The 20087-nt window shown below is 36.3% G+C and overlaps 1 protein-coding gene across 17 annotated transcripts in view; it reads left to right on the forward strand.

Annotated features, from left to right (window-relative positions):
- Nucleotides 1-20087, forward strand: part of RIMS2 (regulating synaptic membrane exocytosis 2) — a 342905-nt gene that overhangs the window by 75543 nt on the left and 247275 nt on the right. For all 17 annotated transcript variants that reach the window (XM_036338001.1, XM_036338008.1, XM_036338005.1 and 14 more), the window contains one exon: nt 11132-11442. In XM_036338001.1, the coding sequence (XP_036193894.1) occupies nt 11132-11442 (311 nt within the window). The remainder of the gene's footprint in view (nt 1-11131; nt 11443-20087) is intronic.

Raw genomic sequence — 20087 nt, forward strand, 5'->3', positions numbered from 1 at the left:
TGCTATGAGTAAGGCTGGATGGCTCAGTTTTAAGGCAAAGGACTGGAATTCAGTTTTGGTCATGTTTAGCTTGAGATGAACAAAAGTCACGGAAGCCGTGGTATATGCTGTGCTGTTAATTTTATGATGTGGTATTGTGGTAGTTTACTTTTGTAGAATAGTGAGTCTCCCTTGGGTGGGCCAAGTTGGACTTGTTTTACATGGAATCTGCCGTAATGTAGGTCAGACTCCTGTATATGGTTAGTGATGTTATTGCCTTTTAGTAGTTACAGGAGCAAGAAGAACAATTTGCAAAAGGAAGTCCATGTGGAGTCCATGGCTTCTGAAAATTTACTTGCAAGAAACCATGGAAGATTCCAAATAGTCTTGTCCATTAACCTTAATGTATTAAATAATTACTAGCGAGATTCGGAGAAGCAGGTAAATGAAACTTTATATTTAGAACCTTTTCTCTGAAAATATACCCATTCCTTAAGATTTCTCTTTCCTAAGAGTGTTCTAACGATTTCCATATCTCCATATTTTTGGTAGTATTTCCTCTGTGTTGCTTCTAGTTTTACACTTCCAATTCTCTTCAATTTGGATAAGGCATTATTTTCTCTACCCCTTCTTTACTGTCATATAATTATGTTCTGGCTTTTGTTTTTTTGTTTTTTTTTTGGTAAGATGTCCTCTTTAGGAATAGAGAGTTAGGGAAAGGAGAGAGATAAGGGGGAGGGAGGGAGGGAGTGGAAGAGAGAGAAAGAGAGAGAGGGAAACATCGACTTGAGAGAGACACATTGATTGGTTGCCTCTCACACATGCCCCGGCAGGGGCCAGGATGAACTGCAACCAAGGTACATGCCCGAGGGCAGAATTGAATCCCTGACCCTTTGGTCGGGCTGAAGCTCTAACTGATGAGCCAAACCGACCTGGTGAATATGCTTTTCTTTTTAAATGAAATCTAGGAATATGCTTTCTATTTTAAGAAAAATTGAACTTGCTTAATTTCACTTTAAATTTATTTAAATTATTTTGTAGTTCTATAATTATACATCATAAACTTTAAGTTCTTTTAAATGATGAAAAAGAAAACTGTCAAGTGATAGTACATTTATATTTACTATTGAATCTTTAATCAGTTAATATGCAATGGAAAATAATTACTCCAATTATTATCATCACATTTTGTAATGTGAATAACGATACTCTTTAAACTCATTTTAAGATTTTTTTAAACTTACAGTTTTAACTGAAATTTATTTTTTAGGGAAAAAAGATTTAGGTGCAAAATACAAAGCCTTTGGGCCCAGTTTGACCAAAGTGCTAGAGCACAGACTAGTGGGGAAATGTGGTAACTGCAGAAATGTTCACGTTCCTTAATCTTGCTGAATATACCTACTGCCTTAAAAGTTGTCTTTTCTTTAAAAACCACTTAGAGACACTTAAACTTAAAATGCAATTGTGAATTAAAATAATATTTTGAGATCCAAATATTTAGTATGAATTCCTTATACTGATAAGAACCCTATACAATTAAATTCATTTCCAAGATTAATTTACTTTGGCACCCACTTTAGTTTTTTGATAAAATTTAATGGAGAACAGGGAGTCTATAAAACATCACATGCTTTGATGAAAATAAAATAAAACCAACACTACAAAATATGTGCAGATAACTGGTTACCTTTGATATAATTGCCTGGCTATTGTACACACACCCCTTCATAAACCCGCACCCCTTCCCTTGGAAGTATGCTGTATGGCATTTAAAAAAATTTGTATTTGAATGAAAATTCACTAATTACTTCTCAGTTAACTAATATGTTTATGTTAAATATACATTAACTTTTCAGTATAATTATGAGTATCAGCAAATATTTTCACTAGTCTAATTAACCTTCATCAGTCACTAGTCACTTTTAAAATTGAGGTGGACTTATATATTCCTAGTTATATATTCTAATATCCTCCCATGTTTTCTTTTCCCTCTTGTTCATTTGGAAATATTTAAAATATATCGAGACATTTAGAGAATAACACCAACCAGTTATACAAGTCTTAAAACTTTTCCATATTTTTTAGAGATACAGCAATTATCTTTAATACTTATCATTCCACACTTTATTTGTACAGTTTAACTTCATACATATATGCTGCTAAACCACAGATAGTATTATTTTGCAAGAATTTTTGACTTTATATTATAGAACACCCTGTATTTATTTTTCTGAAACTTCTTTAACCATATTTTGAGAATTATCTCAAAATTAAGATTTATCTAAATATCTTTTTCATTACTGCTGAATATAATTCTTTCGCATGAATATGCTATAGTTCATTCATTTTCATGTTGATTTAAGTTATCTAAATTGTTTTTCTAAGGGGCATAGTACTCAATAAATATACCTGTTCATGTCTTCTTGTGCCTTTGTGAGAATTTCTCTAAAGTTTCTGGGTCATAGAATATGTAGGTAGCCATTTCTAGTTTCACTACATATTGTGGAATGGCTCTCCAAACTGGTTGAAAATAATTTACAATCCTGAGAGGAAATATTTGTATTGGTTTCTTTACTTCCTCTCTAATGCTTCGTATTGTCAGACTTAAAATGTTGCCAAATAGATGGGTGTGAATAGTAACTCATTGTTTTAAATTTGCATTTTCCTACCGATGATGTTAAGCACCTTCTTATTTGTTTATTGTCCATTTGGGTTTCTCAGTGGAATTGTATATTCATTCTTTGACCTATTATTTTACTGTGATGTTTGTTTTTTTCTTATTGAAATATGCTAGTTCTGCATATATTCTGAATGCATATTCTTTGTTAATTGTAAACATTGCAATAAAATCTCTCCCAGATGGTGCTTTCTCTTTTTTACTTTGTTTATTCTCTCTTACTATTGTACTGTTCAAATGTTTAAACATCTTGATACAGGAGAATTTATCTTTTTATATACTTTGTGCTTTTTATATTTGAGTTAAGAAATCTTTTGTTTTTCTGACTTCAGAAAATTTGCCTGACATTTGTTCTAAAAGATTCTTAGTTTCGACTTTCATGTTTTAGTGTTTAATACAATAGGTATGGATTTTTTATGTGGTGTGAGGTATGAATCCCCCTCCCCTCTCCCCGCCCCCAGCATGGAAAACCATTTGTCTCAGTTATATTAATTCAACAGTGCGTTTTTCTCCACTGATTTGTGATGTTAACACTGACATATGTGAGAGTCTGTATCTAGAGCCTTTCTTATGCTCCATGTTCCGTTTACCATCTCCCTGCTAATACCACACTATCTTAATTTCTGCCACTTTATAGTAAGTAGAGCAAGTCCACCTCAAATTGTTATTTCTCTTCAGCATTATCTAGAGTCTTTTCTTATCCTGGCTCTTTCATATTCATTTTAGAATTAGCTTGATAAATTCCATGAAAAACAGTAATAGAGTTCTGATTAAAATCGTATTGAACTTTATAGATTTAATTTGGGTAGACTGACATTCTCGTGGTATTTTGTCTTTTCATCCCAAGAGAGTATATCTTTCCACTTATGTTAGTCTTCTTTTAGACTTTTATATATTATGCTTCTTGGCGACAGATATTTAAAATTTTTAATTAAATATTTGTAGGTGGTTATTAGTAGTGTACAGAAGTGCTGTTTATTTCAGCCTATTGATTTATTTACTTTTAAAATTGATCTCGGAGAGAGGAAGACAGGGAGAGAGAGAGATGGAAACATCAATGAGAGAGAAACATCTATTGGCTGCCTCTTGCATGCTCCCTATTGGGGATCGAGCCTGCAATCTGGGCATGTGTCCCTGACCAGGAATTGAATCTGCGACCTCCTGGCGCGTGGGGCTACGCTCAACCAACTGAGCCACACTGGCCGGGCTAGTCTGTTTATTTTTGATCTACGAAACTCGTCAAGCCCTTTATAACTTTTAATATTTGTAGATTTTTTTGGATTTTCTCTCATTATCAAATGGTGTTAAGAACAGACAGTTTTATCTTTTTTCTTGTCTCATGTGGGATATTTACTAATCCAGTGTCTCCAGGACAGTGTTGAATAGAAGTGGTGATACAAGGGATTCTTAATTTATTCCTGACTTTATTTTATTTTTCTTTGTTCCTGACCTTGAACAAAAGGCTCTTCCCTTTTATTCTTAAGTATAAAATAGGATATAGAATTTTTATCAGGCTTAAGCCTTGCTTTTCTGTTTCTTGTTTGCTAGATTTTATTTTCACATGAATGAATGAATCTTGCATTTTATGAATGCTTGAATAGTTTTTCTGTACTATTGATATGATCACATTTTTCTATTTTAGTATATTAATGTGGTGAATTACATTAATATATTTTCCAATATTGAACTATTTTTGCATTTGTTGCAATTCTCCCCATGATAGGTTTTTTCTCTTGTTCATTTCTTTCTCATATACAGGATGTCCCCCCAAAATGTATACACACTTCAGCAGTTGATAGCTCAATTGATGTTTCTTTCTTTTCAGATTTAACCCCTTGGAATGAATAATTATTCAAAGTGTGTATATTTTTTGGGGGGGACACTGTATATTTAAAATGTATATTGTCTATAGAGGGCTGAAAATGGCCCCTCAAAAAATATCCATGTCCTAATCCTTGAACCTGTGAGTAATCTTATATGGCAGGAGAAAAAAAAAAGCATTCTTGCAGATGTAATTTAATAAGTTTCTTAAGATGGGGAGATTATCTGGGTGGGCCCTAAGTGTAATTATTTGTGTCCTTGTAAGAGGGTGACAGAGGGAGATTTTACACACACACATGCACACGCACAGGAGAAGGTGATATGAAGATGTAACATGGAGGAATTTGAAGATGCTTTTCTTGAAGTTTGGATTGATGCTGCCACAAGCCAAGGATCGGAGGTAGCCACCGGAAGCTGATTGCCAGAAGAGGCAAGGAACTGGTTTTCCCTAGAACCCCCTGAAGGAGTGTGGCCCTGTTGACACCTTGGGTTTGGCTCAGGGATACTGAATTCAGATTCAGTCTCCATAACTGTTAGAGAATACATTTCATACATTTCTGTTGTTTTAAACCACCAGTTTGTGGTAATTTTGTTACTTCAGCCATAGGAAACGAATTCAGTGCCTTTTTCTGATTTTGCCATTAAAATCTTTCTAGTTGGGGAACTTCCCCCGCACCCCCCCCCCCCCACCCCAATTAGTTGAATAAGTTTGAGATTATCTGTTCTCTCAGTGTTTGGTAGGAGTCAAATGTGAAACCATCTAGACTCTTCCCCCCTCCCCCCCTTTTTTTTTTACGGGAAGAGTTTTTAAAACGTTTTTGCTGTAGTTTTTTTTTCTCCTCTCTCTCCCTTCCTTTACCTCTGAGCGTGTATCCTTTTCTTATGAACTTTTTGTGATCGCCTTCGTTGCCTTCGTGTCTGGGTTCTTCAGTCCAGGACCAGGTCTTCGGTAGTGAGCTGGGATCTTGCCTCCATCTCGATATTGAGTGATATTGCAAATTAATATATTAGTGATATTTTAAATGAATGATCTTGCACGTTCATGGCTGGCTTTGTTCAGTATTGTGTTAGAGGACTATGTCCCATTTACGCAGACTCACAGCGCTGTGGACTCTGTAGCTGGAGAAAGCTTTCCTACAGTATTTTCCAACCCCTTTTATCAATAAAGAAAGCCCTGGGCATCAGGAAGTGACCTTGACTCCAGATTCTCACTTGACATGGAGCACTTTTAGTTCTGTGATCCTAAAAGAGCTATGCTCTCAGCCAGTGGTGCCTGCTTTTCTTCCTGGGGACACCGTGGCCCTGAGGCTTACACTCTGCTCATCTTCTTTCATTTTGTTCCTGTTTTAATTTAATTATTTTTATTTATAAACTATAATTCTGAGTGCAGAAAGAAAAATCTTTCTATACAAGCAATGCCTATTTTAGCAGAAAAAAATGTTAAACGTTAAGATTTGTATCATGGCATAAAACAAAGTGATATGTAGCGATAAAAATAGAGTTTGGGAAAGCAGAAAGATGGGTAAAGATTGAAGTTTATGCAAAATGGTAGAGCTCACTATAATCTTTTATTCTCTGTAATTTTTTTGAGATTTTTGAAGTGTAAGTTGCAGTTTTTTTTTCAATGTTGTTGTTTTGATAAATAGTGGTGCTGCTATCTAAAATTTTTAGTACTATTAGCTGCATGGCGATACAATAAATGATGGTATTTTCAGCTGAACTGTCTTTCATTTTTATTATAATGCCCTGTCTTTGATTTGATGTTTGGCATCTGAAATTGCCACAACATGGGAGATGACCCATCATATTGAGCGTGTTATGAAGCTGTTGAAATTGCAACTCAATTATGTGCTAGTCTCATTTTTCTAATTTAATTGGTTATTTATTGTAAGGTCATGGAAATTGATACTCAGTGATCTAGGCATCTCAGTTCTCTACTTTAGGTTGAAACCAGGCTGTTTCACCTGACAGCTCTTTTGTGGAGCACACTCCCAAAGGGAATGACTCCTTCAGTACTTGAGACACTGTTATCTGTTCGCTTTCGAAGGAACTAGCTTACTGCTAACATGCGATGACCAGCATGCTGGAGTTCAGTCACAGGCAGTAATGTTCTTTTTTCCAGAAGTTACAGAGATTGTTCATTTTGACTCTCTAACTGGCTCTGTGCACTCGCTTCTGGTATTTCCCTCGGGCCCTCCTCCCATTGGTATTTTGTTCTATTTCTTTAGATTACTGACTTCAGTTCATTTTGCTCTGCAGTTGTGAGTACATGAAACAGTTTATTCTTGTATTACTATTAATTAATTATTGTATTGATTCCCATATGGACAACTATAAACCTCCTTTTGCCCCACTCTGTATTAAAAACTTGGCACTTTTAAACCGATTTCTTTAAGTAACATCAGCTTCGGGTGGGATAGGCTATGGTCGCCTTCCCTGAAGACTAGATTCCTGATCTGACCTCTCCAGCCTCCCATCCCACACTCCCACTCAGAGCAGAAGGATCGGCCATTCTACCAGAGACCTGAAGCTCTCAGGACTTCTTTCTCTGGGTGTGGATCTGGTCCATATATTACCGACCCTTCCAGGTCAGGGACCCAAACCAAGGTCCTCCTGCCCAGCGCCGTTGGCCCCAGTAGAATGAGACGGAGTTTGGGAGCAGACACCTTATTTTTTGGCCAAGGAGTGGAAAAGGGTGATCTCATGCTTCCACGGCACCTTCTCCCCGACGGGAAAGGAGCTTTGGAGCCACGGTAGCTAACACGTGGGTCATGAGTATTCCATCTCTTATATTGCTGTATTACTTTGAAAAACTTGGCATATTTATGTCAGTGTACAATACCTTATAATTTTGAATTCTCTATGACTTTGTAATTATAGGGCTTAGGCCAGTAATGGTGAACCTATGACACAGGTTCACCTCTGACACGCGAACTCATTTTTTTGGTTGATTTTTCTTTGTTAAATGGCATTTAAATATGTAAATTAAATATCAAAAATATGTCTTTGTTTTACTATGGTTGCAAATGTCAAAAAATTTCTATATGTGACACGGCACCAGAGTTAAGTTAGGGTTTTTCCAAATGCTGACACGCCGAGCTCAAAAGGTTCGCCATCACTGGCCTAGGCATTTTGGATATATATGAGGACAAGCAAAACTAATAACCATGGTGATTTATAGGCATATAAAATTTCTAAGATATTTTTTACAACACTCATCATAAGATGTATTTGGTGGTTAATTTAACTGGTTAAATGAAGAGTTCCATTAATAAAACTCCTGCTATTTTATTCCCATATAAGTTAAATTTTATTCTGTTGATGCATAATTTACCTCTGATAGGCATTAATTGTTTCATAGCCGGTTAGTGAAAAGTTATCTCATAGCATGTATATGTGCTTGTATTTGTGAGACATAGTGCAGTATCGTCGATTTGTTAGTTAAGTTGCTGTGTGTGTAAGGGTTTCAAGTGAAATTGTCAGTCCCTTGTACTGCTTGGAGTAGATTTAGGCTTCCTAAGCTTTAAAGATGAATAAACTATTAATCCAAGAGCGGGAAGAGACAGGAAAGAAGAAAATAAAGGTAATTGGGTGTTAGGATATGAGGAAAAGAGCACCCAATGTGGATAGCCCAGAGCATACGGGAAGCGTAAGCATTAATACGTAGAGAGTCTTTAATACGAATCATATATCATGCCTTATACTCATTGATTTTACGTTACTGTCCACTGGATGTTAACAGGTGAGGAGAACAAAGCCCATAGCATTTCCAGTTCTTATTCTCATTTTGGACCACACGGGAATCATAGACTTACCTCGTTCACACTGAGGTAAACTGGCAAAGCTGGTCATGACCTCCACTGGCCTCTCTAGCTACTCTGAGGGACACACTTGCAACTCATTTTACCCTGAGCTGGGAATCTCGGCCCTAACCACTGGTCCTCTAACTTCATCAAGCATCAGGATTATCTGTAGGATTTGGCAACACCCTCCCCCCCCCAACCCACAACAAACAAACAAACAAATAAGCAAGCAAGCAAACAAAAACCAAAACATGTTTCTGGGTCTCACCCCAAATTTCTGATTCAATAGGTTTGCACGTCTCATGAGTTCCCAGGTGACACTGATGTGCTGTTCCAGGGATATTCTTTGAGAACCTGCTCTAGAAGAGGTTGCATTACCTGCTTACCTTGTGATAAATAATAAAGCAGCAATAGGTTGTTTCTGCAGATGATCATGATTGGCTAATTGTCTGCCTCCCAAACTTTCATCATTTCTTTTTCATTGTCAATTACCAGGTAGGGAAGGTTGTTGCTCTTGAATATTGAGTGTTACTTATTCTAGATAAATTCATATCACGGAATCATATAGCATGTATTGTCACTGTATCATGAATAGTAATTGCTTAAAATAAGCAGAAAAGTTGAAATCCAAACCTAATTTATTTGAACATTATTTTGTGGCTCTGTATTTAATGTACCTTTCACTTTTAAAAAAGATCTGCAGTACCTAAATTTGTCACAAGATGGCATTGAAAGGCTGAAGATTTTGGTTGAAATTAGTGTTTTGAAACCATTAATGGGTTAGATATATTTATATTTCATGTATACTCAAACCAAAAGAAATCTGAACTGTGAGGTATTTTTTTAAAAATTGAGCGATATTTTGGTATTTTCCTGTAAAACACTTTCTTATTTAGTTACAAAAAATAAAATAGTCAAATACATTGACATTATTGATAAGTAATTCTTTCAAGAATCTAAGAAACATAAATCTTAACGTAATAGCATCAAATATTTTATTATGTATCCCCCAGAAGGACTTCACATAAATTCAAGTTAGTAATTATAGAAAGTCTTACTGTTCTATGATTTATAGGTCTTATTATGCATAAGATGATATCAATCTTGCCTCCACTGAGCTTTAAGTTTTAGTATGGGGAAAAAAGAAATGTATATACAATTCAAGAGAGAACAAAATCATAAAAGTGCTTAAATAAAATGTTGTATTATATGGAATTATACAAACAGTATGAACTGGAATAATGGGCAATTAAACAAAAAATTTAAATGGTATTTTACAAAAATATCCTTGTATCAGTTGAAAACACTATGTTGAATTTTTCTCTTAATGATCTATATTACCATAATTTATTTAAGCCATAAGGAAATTGTTCAGCAATATAGAGAGTTGTATAAGATTTAGTATTTGACATAACGCATCAGAGTCACTCATTTGAAATATGAACTCAGCTTTTATTTTATGAACATGTGGGTGTTTTTTTTCTGATTAATTGAAAAATATTTTTCAGAAGAGGGTGAAGATTTTCTGGTCACACAGATGTCATTTATGATATTCCTGGATTCCTGGAATCTGAAAAACATATCAAAAAATCAAGTGTAGAATGGTGGTTATCAGGGTATTGAGGATGGAAGAAAAGGGATATGCTATAAAACGGTATAGATTTTGAGTGTTGCAAACTGAACAAGTTTTGGAATTCTGTTTTACAACAATGTGAATGTACTTAACACTGTTGAACTGTGCACCTAAAAAGTGTCCGACTAGAAACTATGAGCAATTAATAGGTTTTTATTGAAGATCAACAATGTTCCCAGCTTTATTTAGCATTCAGAGCTACTTAAAAGAAATAAAACCTCCTTAGGAAGCCTATAATATAATTGGTGATAGAAGATTAACTTAATATACTAATATAGTAATCTACTGAAAGTCCAACATATATTAGGCATTGTGTTAGACACTTATTTTTTTATTTTCTTTTATTTCCTTAAATTTATTGGAGTGACATTGGTTAATAAAATTACGTAGGTTTCAAGTGTACCATTCTATGATACATCATCTGTACATTTTATATAAATTATTTTAATCTTCAATCCTCAAAACAACACAGGAGAGTTAGTATTATCATCCTTAGATCCATATTTTATCAGTTAGGAAAGTAACTTTTATCGATATGAATATTTAGTACCTTGTTGAAGTTTGCAAAGTTTCTAATCTTTGATTTGGTATTTAAACCCAAATCTATGGAGCCTCAAAATCCATTTTCTATGTACTGCACTATGCTTCTAATTTAAATAAAAAATAAAGAATACAATAAACAACTATTAATTTGTTTGGTATTTCTACTACCAGTAACCATTATCTATTTTATATAATTACTAGAGGCCCGGTGCACGAAATTTGTGCACGGGGTTGGGGGAGGGGGTCCCTCAGCCTGGCCTGCACCCTCTCCAATCCGGGAGGGATCAGGCCTAAACCGGTAGTCAGATATTCCTCTCGCAATCCAGGACCTCTGGCTCCTAACTGCTTGCCTGCCTGCTGGCCTGATCGCTCTCTAACTGCTCTCCCCTGCTGGCCTGATCGCCCCTAACCGCCTCTGCCTTGGCCCCTGCCACTGTGACTTTGTCTGGAAGATGTCCAGTCTAATTAGCATATTACCCTTTTATTTGTACAGATTCTGGCAAACTTTAAAGAAAGGACATGCAATTTAATTAATGGCAGCTGTTAATCTGGATTACATGTTAACTTCAGAAAGAATTACCATAGCCTTTTTTTGTGGACTTGAGTTGTCTCTCTTTTTGTTTGTTTATAACTTTTGGAAACACTCACTTCTTTTCCCTCTGTATTCATGTGCAGGTTATGTGGGTATGCAATTTGTGCCGAAAACAACAAGAAATCCTCACCAAGTCAGGAGCCTGGTTCTATAATAGTGGACCTAATACCCCACAGCAACCTGATCAAAAGGCTCTCCGAGGACTGCGGAATGAGGAGGCGCCTCAGGAGAAGAAAGCAAAACTGCACGAGCAGGCCCAGTTCCAAGGACCCTCAGGTGACTTATCTGTACCTGCCGTGGAGAAAAGTCGATCTCATGGGCTCACAAGACAGGATTCTATTAAAAATGGGTCAGGAGTGAAGCACCAAATTGCCAGTGACATAGCTTCAGACAGGTAAACATTTTGCTTCATCTTTAGGTAAACATTACTACTTTTAATCTTTATTTCAAACAGAAATACAAATACATGCAATGTTTAGGCAACCAGTTGTCTAAATGTAATGTCAATGTCCATATGTTTTGTATAAAAGTGATGAAAGTGATGTGTAGGACTTTAGCTATGACAGGTTTGAACAATGTTAGGTTTGGCGAGGGAGTGTTAGGTTATCAGGTTTTCCAGAAAGAGAAGTGAAATAAAACAGGGAACTTAGATGGGAGGTTACTGTCAGAGGGAAGAAACTGGGATAAGAGCAATGAGAATGAAGAAGAGGCTGGATCAATGAGACTGGCTGGAAGTGGGGAAGAGAATGGGGAAGGTTAACATTATTTCTAAAGGTTCTACCCTGGGCTGAAGGATGCTGTGGTTTTCCAAGCAGGTAACACAGGTAAAAGGGTTTTATGGATTTGATCTATCCATGGCCTAACTCTGTTATTACTATTTTGGCTCAGTTTTAATGCCTTTTCCTTGACAAAAGTGTTACACTTTTAACAATAGTGTTTATGGTTCTTATATTTCCTACCTTTGGAAGGAGAAGAATGAAAAGATTTCCAAGGGAGGATTATTTTTCTATCCATATTTCTATTTTTGAATTAAAATTTTAAAGGAAAATCTGGTTTATACCGTATGTATAATTCAGAAGTGGCAGGGACGTTTCTGGGTGAACAAATATGAAGTCATGCACTTGTGGAAAAACAAATCTGAATTGTACTGACAGGGTGGTGGGTCTGAACAGTGTTAAAACAGGTAAGATAAGTGGGAGTCCCTTCAGATGGTGCCTAAAGCCGTCACACAGATGTGTTGTTAATGTCTTGGAAGAATAATAAAATGATGATGCACCAGTTTTGTTTTGTTTTTGGCAAAAGTGAAACAGACAATGTAATTCTATCTTTGGAAAAGGCCGTGGTGATTTCATGGCTGGAATACTATGAACACATCTCAGTGCAGAATCTCAGGAAGCCAAGAATTTTAGGGTAGGAAGATCATCTTAGATTGAGAATTTAAGCACACAAAGGTTTGAGGGCAGATAGTTTATTTGGGTGGCAATCTCAGAAACCACCAGTAGGGGAGTGGAAAATGATCCAATTAAGAGAGAACGCAACAATTGGTGCATTTGAGAGCAGATTATCTCTTTTGGCGATTGTGTCTCAGTCTTACTGGGACTTCTAGGAGACGGAGTATCACAACCTCAGAGTTATTCCACATGATGGGCTAGGAGGCTGGGGTATTTATCCATAATTCTCTGTTTTATTCGCCTAGGTCTGTTCCCGGGGAGGGAGGCGGGCTTGTTAACGCTCTGGCCAAGCATGTTTCTGTTGCCAGAGAAAGCACTCAGGCAGACTATTACAAATATAATCACAAGAAGCTTCTATGTAGGGAATGGTGAATGATGAAGCAGTGTTGGTTGGGACAGTAGCAGTATCTGTAAAGTGGCAGCCGTAATGGCCAAGGTATATGAGCTTAGATGAAGAAAATGATGTTAACCAATGGAGGTAGGATTTTAAACGAATGACTTAATAAAATAGATAACATTGGCTCATTCTTCAAAATAGATAGCTACATTAGATCGTCTCTTTGGAGGTTAGAAAGGTAGGTTTAGGAAGAATAAAAGGAAATACTAAAATACTGGGTCACATAATAGTTTTTAAAGCTTTAGAATGCATATCATTAGGAAGTTGTGGATGTTAAAAATAAGTCCAACAAATTTATGAGTAATTAATTCATCATTGTAGGGAACTAGAAATATAGCACTAATCTTTGAAGAATGACTAAGAACAAATATATATTCTCCAATATTATCTGTTAATGCTTCTTTCTTTGACAGAGCACTAGCCTGAATAAACAGTACAATTCGACCCACTGTGGGGAAGCAAGATGTAGTTACTTTTTTTCTTTTTGCCTACTGCCTCCGGCTGCCATTACTAATAGAAGCATACTTTAATGACTCAATGTATTCTATAATTATGTCCTTCCTTTCTTTTTCTAAATATATTTTTATTGATTTCGGAGAGGAAGGGAGTGGGAGAGAGGGTTAGAAACATCAACGATGAGAGAGAATCATTGATCGGCTGCCTCTTGCACGCCCCACACTGGGGACCCAGCCTGCAACCTGGGCATGTACCCTGACGGGGAATTCAGCTGTGACCTCCTGGTTCATAGGTCAATGCTCAGTCACTGAGCCACACCCGCTGGGCCGTGTCCTTTCTTTCTGAAGCTCACATAAGTCAAACCAATAGCTCCTCTTGTTTGTAAGAAATACTACTAGTCAGGGAAGAAGTTAGAGTTTAATATCAAACTTGGAAGTTATGCCTAGAAAATGGAATTGGTTATAATTTATATAAACTTTAGGAAGATTCATTTTTTTTTCCAGAATAATTCAGTCACCTTACTGTAAACAAAAAGAGCATTTGTTTTATTATTTTTAAATGCAGATTCTATAGTAGTTTATTAGGCATGTATCTATAAACCCTTTGAATTCTTTCCCCTGGAGCAGGAGGTCTACAAACTATGTTCCTGGGGCTCTATCTGGCTTGCCCCCTGTGTTTTTGTAAATAAAGTTTTACTGAGACACAGCCACAACTATTTATTTATTTATTGTCTATGGCTACATAGACTCAGCTACAACTCCAGAGTTGAGTATTAGTTATAAGAGGCCATATGGCTCTCATATAACCTAAAATATTTACTCTCTGACCCTTTACAGAAAAGTTTGCCAACTCCTGCCTTAGAGAGTAAGTAGTTATTTATTTTATTTACTAGAGGCCTGGTGCACAAATTCGTGCACCAGTGGGGTCCCTCAGCCTGGCCTGTGGGAAACCGGCTCTCCGACACCCCCCAAAGGGTCCTAGATTGCAAGAGGGCACAGGCCAGGCTGAGGGACCTCACTGCTGCATGATCGGTGCCAGGGAGGGATGTGGGAGGTTGGCCAGCCAGGGAGGGATCGGCGCAGGAGGGCTCCAGGGCATGTCCGGCCTGTCTTGCTCAGTCCTGATCAGCCGGACCCCAGCAGCAAGCTAACCTACCGGTTGGAGCGTCTGCCCTCTGGTGGTCAGTGCACGTTATAGTGAGCAGTGGAGCTGCCTGAGCATATCATTAGCATATTATACTTTGATTGGTTGAACAGACAACTGGACGACTGGATACTTAACCTATTAGGCTTTTATTATATAGGATTATTATTTTAAAATAAGTTTTTATTGATTTTAAAAAGAGAGGAAGGGAGAGAGAGATAGAAACATCAATGATGTGAGAGAATCATTCCTCAGCTGCCTCCTACATGCCCCACACTGGCAGTCAACCCCGCAACCCGGGCAATGTGCCCTGGCCTGGAATCTAACTGGCGACTTCCTGGTGCATGGGACTATGTTCAATCAACTGAGCCACACAGGCTGGGCAGTAGTTATTTTAATGCTGTTGAAATTTCTCCTTTCTTTACTCAGTTTTTTTGTTACCATTTAAATCGTTTCAGTTAAGCCTGTTTACTTATTCCCCATCCTCTTCCCAATTCCTTCTCCTCCTCTTCCTCTCTGCCTCCTCCCCTCCTCTCTCCCCATCCCTCCCTTTCTCCCTCTTTTTTTGTCTTCATTTCTCTCTCTCTCTTCCTTCATACCAGAATGGGTGTTCTAGGAGTATTTAAGTTGAACAGTGAAATGGAGCTACTGATAAGGAATATAACTCCAGTTTAAAGTATTATTAGTCATTTGTTTCTTCAGTACCATTCAAAAACCATTCTAGTGCCCTCAAAAGAGAAGCTTGGTTCAATTAAATTTAAATCTTTATGGACCTAGAACTATGATTGAGAAATAGAAAAGTATGTTATGTTTCCTAATTTTAAGGAGCTTTAGTGTAATTTGTAACTACCTGCTACAGTAGTTTTGACCTATTTCTGACTTTTTAGTTCTACAGGTGCTTTCCTCATAGCCTGTTAGAATTAATTGAGTTAATAAATACCAATTTGACCCAAGACCTTAGCTTTGAGTTAATGAATATTTACTTAGTTCCTTTATTCATAAAAATGGCAAATGTTTATTATCAACTTAAATGCAAAATATTATTAGAGATTTTCAAGTGTTTCTTTTATTTCAAAATACTTTTGAAATAATCATTTTTTCTGTGCAGTTTGCTTACCCTTACAATGTCTAACATGAGTGCCTAGTGGTTTCTTAGCCTTTAAATTACATGCATAACAGAGTGAAATTTTGTGGTTCTTCGAGGCAACATAATTCCACATTTATTTAGTGAAGGACAGAGGTGGAACCAGCTACCTGGTGGCAGGTTGAATACATTCATATAGCTGCAAGCATCTGGCTCCTTCATTATGATATATAGTAAATACCTAAGCATTTAAACATTACTTATTTAAATATGTTTTAATTATTATAAACTACTTATTTACTTCCCATTTATTATAGTTACACATGCTTAGCTCTTGTTCCACTATATTTATCAAGTGAGCAATCTTTTCTTCCTACTGATTTGAGATGCCATTTTAGTCATGTATATTGGTTATTATATGTTAGGGTATATTTATAGATGTTCTGTATTGTTCTTTTGACCAATCTGTTCAACGCTTATATCTAGTTTCAAAAATCCCATTTCCGTTACTTAAGCAAACGCAACTATTAGTTGTTGAAAGCAAGAAACTTGGCAACATGTACTTTTACTAATACATTTCTTAGTTATTTAACTGCAATCTACACTGTGGTATGTATTGGATTATGAGTGGGAGGATTTGTTTTTAACAATAATACTTCTTCTAGTTTATTAGCTTGAATATATTAGTGGCCAGAGTGAAAAGGAGAAGAGAAATAGTAATTATGATAGAAAGGGAGGATGAAAGATCCTTTCCCCATAATACATTGTTGGAAATTTCACTCTAAGTCAAATGACAAGGGATCCTTTCAACTTTTGAAACGAGTATATATAAACCTGTATTCATTATTTTTGCCACCAGATGGCGAAGTTGCACCCTAAAAGCAGAACTTTACTAGTAATTCTGTGATTATATAATTGCAGAGGTGGTTTTAGACAAATAAGTGGATTAAGTTGGTACTTGAGATTGTAAAAAAACAGGACTTCTTGTGTAACATTGCTTTTCCTCTTGAAATATGATATATATTCTCAATTGTTTATCTCTAATTCTGAGATCTCCGTGTACCAGACTTGTATTTACATTTGAAGGTGTACAGTCTTACCTTTGCCCCCACAAATACTTCAAAATTAAAATATTCTGAGTCGAAGTACCTATTTATTCCCCAGTAGCAGCTTCTTTTTCATTCCCTAGCCTTGCTGATAGCAACATCAGTTATTCTGCTTCCTAAATTAAGATACTTAGGTATTTATTTTCTAATCTTGATTTTCCTATTCAGTTAGTATTTACTTAAGTTTTTGGTCAGTTCCATCTCTGTTATATCTCTTGTATTCCACCCTTCCTTTCCAATGTAGATATTGTCACTTCCCTGTTTATAAATTAACCATGTCTAGCTTTTTTTCTGGCTTCCTGCTTCCCAGTTTATTTGCTTTTCTTCATATTCTATGTTGATTCCAGAATTATGATTTTAAGTATAGATATGCTGAAGTCATTTACTTGCTCACTTTTGAGGCCTTCCCATCATTGATCGGCTGCTTCCTGCATGCCCCCCACTGGGGATCGAGCCCGCAACCCAGGCATGTGCCCTGACCAGGAATCGAACCGTGACCTCCAGGTTCATAGGTCGATGCTCAACCACTGAGCCACGCCGGCTGGTCCTAAATTTTACTTTTCCTTCAAAGTCCAACTCAAGTATCCCTACTTACATGAAGCCTTCTTATTTTCCAGCAAGAATTATATTTTTTGCTGATAAAGGGTACCTTTATGTATATAATTCCTTTGTTTATATTTATATATTTCAGCATTTACCACTGTCTGCCCTTTTAGTATACTTGTTGTCAGTGTTTCTTTCCCTCTTAACTAAATTTTGAACAACTGGAGGGCATACTGTCCTTTACATCTTTGTTTCTGTACATGCCTAGTTTAGGTTCTAGAAATAGCAGGTATTCATTGAACACTTTTTTCCTTTTTTATTAAATTTATTGGGTGACACTGGTTAACAAAATCACACAAGTTTCAGATGCACAAATACACAGCACATCACCTGTACATTGTATTGTGTGTTCACATCCCATGTCAAATCTTTTTCCATCACCATTTATCTTCCCTATACCCACTGCCACCTTCACCTACACCCTTCTTCTCGGCAATCACCGCACTGTTGTCCGTGTCCATGAGTGCTCATTGAATGTTGAAATAAATTGAATCACTGAGCTGACAATTAGATAACCAGGTCTTTCCCTTATCTTTTACCTATTAAAACTGTGCTGTGTTTACAACAATTGAATTTATTTATAGAACCCAGTACTGTATTTTTCCCTGCCTCCTAGATTAAGATAACTAAATTTTTGGTTGTTGCATATACGATTTGTCTCTAGAATTCTGCCGTTTTTTAGACATCCGCAGTGATGATGGGCATTTTAAGTGCTTTAACAGAATGAGATAGTTTGATAGAATAGTTCTTTCCAGTTTAACCTTTTGCATGTTCCATACATGATCTATATTTAGAACTATATTTTCCTTCAATTTCAACTCACCTTTATATCAACTGCCTGTATCTTTGAAATAATTTCAGTGACATTCCTCTATGTCTCTGTCTGGATTTGGCAACTTTTTACTTTTCATGTAGAGACATTTGATCATAGTTATTTTCCTTTGCCTTATAGAAGTTTCACCTTTTAGTCTGCTGTCCTCTCGGTTTGTCTTTCTTATTCAAGATCTAAGGAAGTTAATTCTTTTAGAGTATGAGTTTAATATATTGATCATTTGAAGTACAGTGAGTCCTCTCTTAGTGTTGTCAGTAGGTTCTGCAACTTTAAGGGGAACAAAACATAATGAAACCAGTTTTACCATAGGCTAGTTGATATAAAAAAGAGTTAAATTCCTATAGTATCTTCTCAGTGCTATAATGAAACAATATTGAGTGAAACGAACTGAATGAAAGGAGGTTATTTGAAGACCTGCTTTAGTTGCTTTTCAGTCATACTTCAAATATTATAACCCAATATTCATTCTCCTAATAGTGACATTTGATTGACTGAGACTCTATTTACTACTATTTCTTGAAAGTGTCTATAAATTATTTTTTTTAACAAGCTTCTTTTGAGTGTCATATATCCCCTTATAAAACTATATATAGTTGTGATTTGGTATTAATAATTATATCAAGAAAAATGCTTTAGTAGTAGCATTAGAAGGAAAGTGAAGCTAGAAACACAGTAAGATGGGGTAATTTGTTAGCTAATGGTGGTGGTTTTGCTAGCCAGCTGCATTCTTTTTTAAGCTTTTGCTGATAAAATCATTGGTTAACACTGAAATTACTATTTTTGAGACTCCTTAATCTATTCCAACACTACTGTGCATCTTGGATAACTCAAGTCATTCATACATTAAAAGTATAAAATTTAATAAATTATAACAGGTTATTAACTAATATTAGCATATATGCTCACATAATCCTTTCCCACTGATTTTACAGATTTATTGGTAGCAGAAGTGTATGTGTGAGTCTGTACAGTGGACTCTGGGAGTGTATTGTGTATTGCTTCTAGTCTGACTTTTATGGCAATATTAATGTTATAGACTGACTTTTAGGGCATCTCACCCACCTCTCCCCTTACCCTTTGGCTCTCCCGATATATACCAAGTGAAGCAGTTCTGATATTGGTCAAAGAGGTCATGGGTAAAGCTACAAAATTGGACTATCATACTGAGGTGGACAAGGGTGAGGGTTGGTGAACGTAAAAACTGTGTTTTAGATTTTTTAGTAAAGTGAATAAAGTGGTAACAAATGAAACCGATTTGAGGTCAATGCCTACTTGCATTTTGTTCACTGCATATTTTCATCTTTTATGGCTGATGGGATAGGACAGGCCTGGGATGAAACAATTGGGAACTGCCCTTTGGGCGCTCAAAGAGACCAGACACTAGATTTATCTTACTGAGTACTGAAGCTTAACGAGCAAGAATAGTCTTTTTAAGGCTCATATAAGGTTTAGCATATATCACTAGAATTAAAATCAAAGCTTCAAATGCAGATAATGTTACACTTTCTTATTTGATAACTTTAATTGTTCAAGGATTTAGGAATCTAAATTTATGAATCCATAATAACATGAGTAATGGTTTGTCATGGTGGAGCCTTAGAAATTTTTTTTTTTAAATATATACTTTATTGATTTTTTACAGAGAGGAAGGAAGAGGGGTAGAGAGTTAGAAACATCGATGAGAGAGAAACATCGATCAGCTGCTTCCTGCACACCCCCTACTGGGGATATGCTCGCAACCAAGGTGCATGCCCTTGACCAGAATCGAACCTGGGACCCCTCAGTCCGCAAGCCGACGCTCTATCCACTGAGCCAAACTGGTTAGGGCCTTAGAAATTTTTTATACTCATTTACACTGTAGCATCTGTGCTTATATTCTCTGCCTTTCTGCGTGTTACTATAGATAAGCATTCCCTGACCTAGCTTTGCAAAATACCCTCCTATTTTTATCTACTTAAGAATATAGC

The sequence above is a fragment of the Myotis myotis genome, unplaced genomic scaffold (assembly GCF_014108235.1).
Source record: "Myotis myotis isolate mMyoMyo1 unplaced genomic scaffold, mMyoMyo1.p scaffold_m19_p_16, whole genome shotgun sequence".
NCBI classification, from domain to species: Eukaryota; Metazoa; Chordata; class Mammalia; order Chiroptera; family Vespertilionidae; genus Myotis; species Myotis myotis.